The sequence below is a fragment of the Terrapene carolina genome, unplaced genomic scaffold (assembly GCF_002925995.2).
Source record: "Terrapene carolina triunguis isolate 2854851 unplaced genomic scaffold, T_m_triunguis-2.0 Scaffold192, whole genome shotgun sequence".
Lineage (NCBI taxonomy): Eukaryota > Metazoa > Chordata > Testudines > Emydidae > Terrapene > Terrapene triunguis.
In genome coordinates this window covers 14,893,920-14,900,499 of record NW_020664543.1, presented here as the reverse complement: position 1 = coordinate 14,900,499, position 6,580 = coordinate 14,893,920, and the positions used below count along the sequence as shown (strand labels likewise).

The following is a 6,580-nucleotide window of genomic DNA, read 5'->3' as shown; positions in this document are numbered from 1 at the left end:
TCAGAAAGTAACGGGAGTAAAACCCCTAGTCCCTGTGGTGCAGAGGGACTTCCTCCACGGCTCCCGCCTGCAGAAGGCCCTGCACCTGCTGCCAAAACAGGCTCTTGTGAGAGGGGTCCCTGAAGAGGGACGGGGAGGGAGGAAGCAGAAAAACTGGAGGATATAATCCTGAGCCACAGTACTGAGGATCCATTGGTCTGCAGTTATAGAAGTCCAGGCAGGGAGGAAAGAGGACAAGTGGTCCAACTAGCTAACACACTAAGGGAACTAGCTAATAACTTTAATAACTATTTACAGGAGAAAAGTTCACAATGAACAGTTTGGACAGGGAGGTTTGCCAAAGCAAAGGACGTTCCAGCATATTCACTGTTGGTAAGAAGGAACTGAGGGTGGGGGGAGCCGGCAGTGCCCCTTATACTGTGGCATACACACGCCACTCCAGAGGGTGCCAGAGCTGGTCCTCTACAGATACCACTGAGGAAAAAACGTCCGGCACTGGTGCATGTGGCGGGCACACAAACCTAACGTGAATGGACATGAGCAAGCACTTGAAAAAGCTGAGTTACTGCTTCAAACACAGGTGCTATGCAGCCCCCAGTACCAGGAAGTCTAAACAAGTCCAACTTCTCCTTCATAAGTCTTTTGAGTAGATTTGGAACAGTAGACCACCACATTCACCTCTTCCTTACCAACATCCATCCTCCAACAGAAGTGGAGTGGGGAAGAGATTAACGGCCTAGTAATGAAAACAAGAGATCAATTTTAGCTTGATAACACATGATTTGGGATGGAGAGGGAGGGAAAGATTTCTTACAAAAGGGTTTCTCCTACTCAAAGCTTCTCCACAAGGCTCACAGCTGGTTGGATGTACTGTACAGCCTCCCCTCTCCCGCCCCGTGCCCAAGCTAGTTTTCAGTACCAGCACAGGATAGTCCCCAGGATTTTCTAATTATGTTATGAATTACTATGGGATAGAGTTAGAAGTGCTTCTAGATCAGATTTCTAGGGGGTGGAGGATTTCTGTGGGTGAAGGAGGCAAGTGTGAAGGTGAAGGCTAACAGCTCCTCCCTCTAAGCAGACACATGCACTGATTAGAATTGGTTCGTCAGCAACACTGGCCTTTCATGTCAGTTTCTGAGCAGATGCTGGTGAGAGTCTCAACCCCCTGCTTTTGTCGAAGTGACAGATACTGGAGCAGACCATGACCACAAAGGTAATTGAGGGTTTTCATTTATTTCACAAAGAGCAACGTAGTGTTGAGAGACAAATCAAGTTCGATTAAATTTCCTCCAATCTGAACAGCTACAAAAATAGATTCTACCCAAATCCGTAAAACCAGTTAACAGTACCGTCAAACAAAACCTAACCAGAATGCCTCATTCAAATACCAGTTACAGCAGCCACAGGGATCTAAAATGACAGATATATTATTTCATTTGTTTTGTTTTTTTAAAAAAAAGTACATTATTAAAATACGGTTCCATTAAAACAAACACCCATACGATTTAAAAAATTGTACAAAAAATAATCTTAAACCACTCAGAGGTAACAGTGTGTTTATTAAAACTCTGCACCCACGGCAGTAACATTTATAATTTAAAACCCAGCCCAGTAGAAAAGAGATAATTGTGCAAACATTAAAAATAGTTACAAAGACGTACACAGAGGCTTGTGGTGCATCAGAGCAGGCAGTCTGCTTCTGGCCTCCGTGCAAGGCAGACTCCAGGAGGAGGAGGTGGTTTCTGGTGAGGCACGAGGGGGAGAGGAAGAGGAGAGGCTGAGTCGCAGCTTTATCTCCTGCTGTGCAGGGAGAAGTAGAGGCCTCCTCTCCATGGGACGGCTTTCCCAGTCAGTAGTGTTATGGCACTCAATCCAATGCCAGGAAGTCACAGCGGCTTTGCTGAGGTCTGATCATTCCGCTTAGGGAAAGAATATGCAGCACCATATTAGGATCATTCTGGACAGATAACTCCCCCTCACCACCAACCCCCTCCCGATTCAAGAACATATTGGGTATAAGGTTTGTAGAGCTCATGCCAGTCTGATCTTTAATCTGGGGTTCACATCAATGCTCACAAGATCAACTCACATCCCTATGCAAATCCCAACAACAGGCCTTATGCCCTGGCTGGCAGACACTCCCTTAGAGAAGACAGGCAGCCTGCACATCCTCGTCAGACAAGTTGGTTTATCCCTCTGGCTATCATACATACCCTGTGTAAGGGTTTTTTTCCCCCCATGGCCGTGCTGAATGCAGCACAAGCAGCGATGCTGCAGTGTTGGCCTGCCATAGCTTAGCCTGCACATGGTTTCTTGCAAAGAGATGGAGAGGGTAGTGGCATGCAAAGGAGTTCTACATGCCCCAATGCTCCCAGCTAGAGAGCCCCTCTCTACCAGCAGGTCTCCCCAAAAGAGCCCACAGCAAATTTCAACAGCTTAAAATGCAAGACAGGGTTTTAGGAGGAACTTGTGTCACTCCATCCAGGACTGGGGCAGCACTTGTTTGTTCAGGTGGCACCCAGGCTGCTCAAACACTGACAGACATATCAGGCAGCCACCAGGCTCCCATCCAGTCAGATGAGGTGATCTGTAGAGCAGTGACTCTCAACCTTTCCAGACTACTGTACCCCTTTCAGGAGTCTGATTTTGTCACGTGTACCCCAAGTTTCACCTCACTTTATTTGCTTACAAAATCAGACAAATATACAAAAAAGTGTCACATCACAATGCTATTGAAAAATGGCTGACTTTCTCATTGCTACCACAGAATTATAAAATAAATCAACTGGAATATAAATCTTGGATTTACATTTCAGTGTATAGTATACAGAGCAGTACAAACAAGTCAGTGTCTGTATGAAGTTTTAGTTTGTACTGACTTTGCTAAGTGCTTTTTATGTACCGGTTATAAACTAGGCCAATATCTAGAGGAGCTGATGTACTCCCTGTAAGGCCTGGTCCACACTAACCCCCCACTTCGGACTAAGGTACGCAAATTCAGCTACGTTAATAACGTAGCTGAATTTGAAGTACCTTAGTCCGAACTTACCGCGGGTCCAGACGCGGCAGGAAGGCTCCCCCGTCGATGCCGCGTACTCCTCTCGCCGAGCTGGAGTACTGGCGTCGACGGCGAGCACTTCCGGGATCGATCCTAGAAGATCGATTGCCTGCCGCCGAACCAGGAAGTAAGTGTAGACGTACCCTTAGATCTCTGCATACCCCCGGGGACACATACTCCTGGTTGAGAACCACTGCTGTAGAGCGCCGCACTCCGGAGTGCCATGTAAACGTAAAGCACCAGATTGTTAGGAATGCCGACCCTTTGCTTCTTGCCTCATGTTGCTGCACCAGAGCCTGGAAATACCCTTGGCTTCACTTACCTCCTCCATTACTTAGTCCATGTCCTACGTGAATTCTTCTTGAATTTCTCTCTCCATAGCTCCTGCAATGACAAGGGAGCGAAGTCCATCAGTGCAATGCAATCACCCTATCTGGATAGATACATGCAGGTGTGTCAGGCAGTCACTCATCCTCTCCGCATATCGTTGGAAACCCTGGGTTTCCTACCCCACCAAGCGCTAAAGTATTTTGCATCAATTATAATGCCAGTCATTCATCTGCACTTCTGTAGCCCGTCACCTGAACAGCTCAAAGTGTTCTGTGGACAGGAGTTAAAGCCCAGCACCCATGAGGTAACTTATTGCCTATGTGTAGAGATAGGGAATTGGAGCAGAGAGATACATGTCCAAGTTACAGTCAGTGCAGAGCCAGGATTAGATCCCTAGAGTTCCTGTCCCAAGTCCCATCTTCAGCCACCTAAGCCCATGTGGCCTGCCCATAGAGTAATGTGGGTTGATTTGAACCTGTATGCGAGTACTCAGAGTCCTGCTCCTTTGGGATATGGAAATGTGATCGCTTCTGTTTCTCCAAGAGAAAGAGACAAAGGATTATTCATAAAAACCTCAAGGGAGTTGTTCTTGCGTAGAACAAGTTTCTCTTTGGACTAGTTTGCGACACACACATATGAGCAGTTGCTAGTGCTTCACTGCAACAATATCTGCCATTGTGCTGGATATTCTCCCCGTTTTCCCACCTTTACCAGCTCACCAGGGAGAAAGGAAGGTTGGTCACAGGGTACTCACCTTCTCTCCCCCTCCAGGGTACTTTGGATCTCCTTCAGAACTTCTGGAAAGCAAACAGTTAAAGAGCAGTGAGAAGTGGGAGCAGATGTGCAAGGTCCTCTGCTTGAATCAGTAAACATTTACAGTGAGGTTGTTTTAAGAGCTTGATTGCACATGCTACTTCTACTGCACCTCATTTCAGAATGGCCTTTAAAATCTGTCTTCCTGCCTCCTCCATGACTGTCAGACCTTTAAATATCACTGCCTCTTCTGCAGTACTAGTCTCTGACATAACAAAACTCTGAATAAGGGGCTGGCACACAGAAGTGAGGCAGTGTCTCCAGAAGAAATGCTGCCAGCACCAGCATGCTAGCAGTCCAGGAAGATAGCCAGTTCCAGCTGGCCCTTCATTCTTGGGTACTGCTGGAAAGTGAAGTTCCTTGTGTATATTAGGGCTAGGCAACAATGGAAGCAGGTAGGCAGCGATGTGGAGCTTTCTTATCTCTTTTCCTTAGGACCCTCCCATCCTCACCAATCCATGAAATAAAGCGGATACGGATCTTTGGGGAGAGGGACTATCTTTCTGCTGTGCTTGTCCAGCACCTAGCCCAATGGGGTCCTGGTCCATTACTGGGGCTCCTAGGGGCTACAGTAATGCAAATAAATAATTCTATTCTGGCATTATGTACTTTCTGGAGCTGCAACAGTCTATTGTAACCAGGAGGAGGAACAGTCCATGCCTCCACCAGAGACAGCTACATGTCACCCCCACCAACCAATGCAGCTGCCCCTCCAGCAGCTCCAATTTTGTCTCACTCACTTTCATCATTGAGTAAGGCATGTTCCATCAACCTCCCAGATTTCCTCTCTGAAAGGCAGAAAACAAGTTGACGTCCAGCAACTTTTCATGGGGGATAAAGGCAATATGCACTTAGAACACTACAGTGATAGGCACTATGGGAAACACCACAAATACAAAAAAAGAGGTGGAAACTTATTAAGCCCAGCTTGGCTTGTTCTAGAGACAGCATCACAGCAAAGTGCTCGTTAAATGGGAAAAGACACCACACTCACACCCACAATCCCTTCTTCATAGCACGACTGGGCTTCCCTTTCTAAAAACAATCCAAGATCGGCCTGCTGTAGAACCTGACACGTCCAGGTCATCTGAAGGTTCTGAGATGACTACTTCTCATGAAGAGAGAACAATCTCAAATTTATCTTCGTATCTCCCTCTTCCCAACACTACAGCTCCTCACCCCTTTTCTTTGAAGAAAATATGACCACCAATCGCAAAGGCTTAAAAAAATGTTTATACATGTCACTAAGTTAAATAAATACATTTGTTGCCTGCTTACCATCATCTTCTCCGGGGTCACCAGAACTCCTGCCTGATTCCCTGGGGAAGAAGGTTTAAAAAAAAAAAAAAAAGTGTATCAGAGAGGCAAGTAGATTCTTGTACATACCTGGCAGATCAGACAAGGAAAGATTCCTCTGAGTCAGTCAGAGCACGCATGCTAATGCAGAGGGGTGTCCTGAGCAAGCAGCTGAGAGAAGCATTAGGATGGTTGGTGACAGGGAAGTTCCCCAGTGGCTAGAACTCCTCAATTTTTCTTAAACACCCCTCCTAGGGGACAATCAAAACACACCACCTCTAGGGAAGATCTGCTTCCACAAGGAAGAACATCAGGGTTTAAACTACAAAGCAACAGTCCAGTCTGCTACATAATAGACTGCAAACAAGTAATAAGACAAAGTGCAAATGGGTGGAGAGGTGGGAAGTTGCATGCAATGTCCTCAAAAGATGTCACTCATAGAAAGTTGGTAGTGGGAAATGTAAGACAGCTGGTAGGGAAAGGACCAGGGAGAAAGTTACATTGCCTTATGGTAGAGCCCTGCAGCGGGACTGGAATCCTCCGAGTCCCGCAGGACCTGCTGCCATAATAGTGGAGCAGGATTGAAGAACAGCCCCGCACAGGGCTCTACCTCATGACAATCAGTTTGGAGTGATGTTAACAGTCTTCAAAGGAAGCCCTGTCCAGTCCTTTTTGGAAAGAAAGGGTTCTCTGGCTCCACAAGATAATAATATATGGAGATATCCTATCTCCTAGAACTGGAAGGGACCCCGAAAGGTCATCAAGTTCAGCCCCCTGCCTTCACTAGCAGGACCAGTACTGATTTTGCCCCAGATCCCTAAGTGGCCCCCTCAAGGATTGAACTCACAACCCTGGCTTTAGCACGCCAATGCTCAAACCACTGAGCTATCCCTCCCTCATGTATCACAGTGAGCTTGGAGGGGGAGAAGGGCAGACAACAAGAACATTTAGAACTCACAGTAGCATGGTCCTGTCTGGATCAAGCCAGGGAGACTAGAAGTAGACCACCCTTCAAACACAAGCCATAATGGAAAAGCTAACGAGAGAGAGGTAAGGTGCTCCTACAGAGAGTTTTTTAGCTAG

At 46.7% G+C, this 6,580-nt stretch overlaps 1 protein-coding gene across 2 annotated transcripts in view; it reads right to left on the bottom strand.

The window, feature by feature from the left end:
• Positions 1-1,217: 1,217 nt before the first annotated feature.
• The window catches only part of LLGL2 (LLGL scribble cell polarity complex component 2), a 51,961-nt gene continuing 46,598 nt past the window's right edge, over positions 1,218-6,580 (bottom strand). For both annotated transcript variants that reach the window (XM_024214135.3, XM_024214136.2), the window contains exons 22-26: positions 5,480-5,520; positions 4,942-4,989; positions 4,143-4,185; positions 3,381-3,442; positions 1,218-1,919 (exon numbers count right to left, since the gene is read on the bottom strand). In XM_024214135.3, coding sequence (XP_024069903.1) covers positions 1,912-1,919; positions 3,381-3,442; positions 4,143-4,185; positions 4,942-4,989; positions 5,480-5,520 — 202 coding nt within the window. In that variant the 3' untranslated portion in view covers positions 1,218-1,911. The remainder of the gene's footprint in view (positions 1,920-3,380; positions 3,443-4,142; positions 4,186-4,941; positions 4,990-5,479; positions 5,521-6,580) is intronic.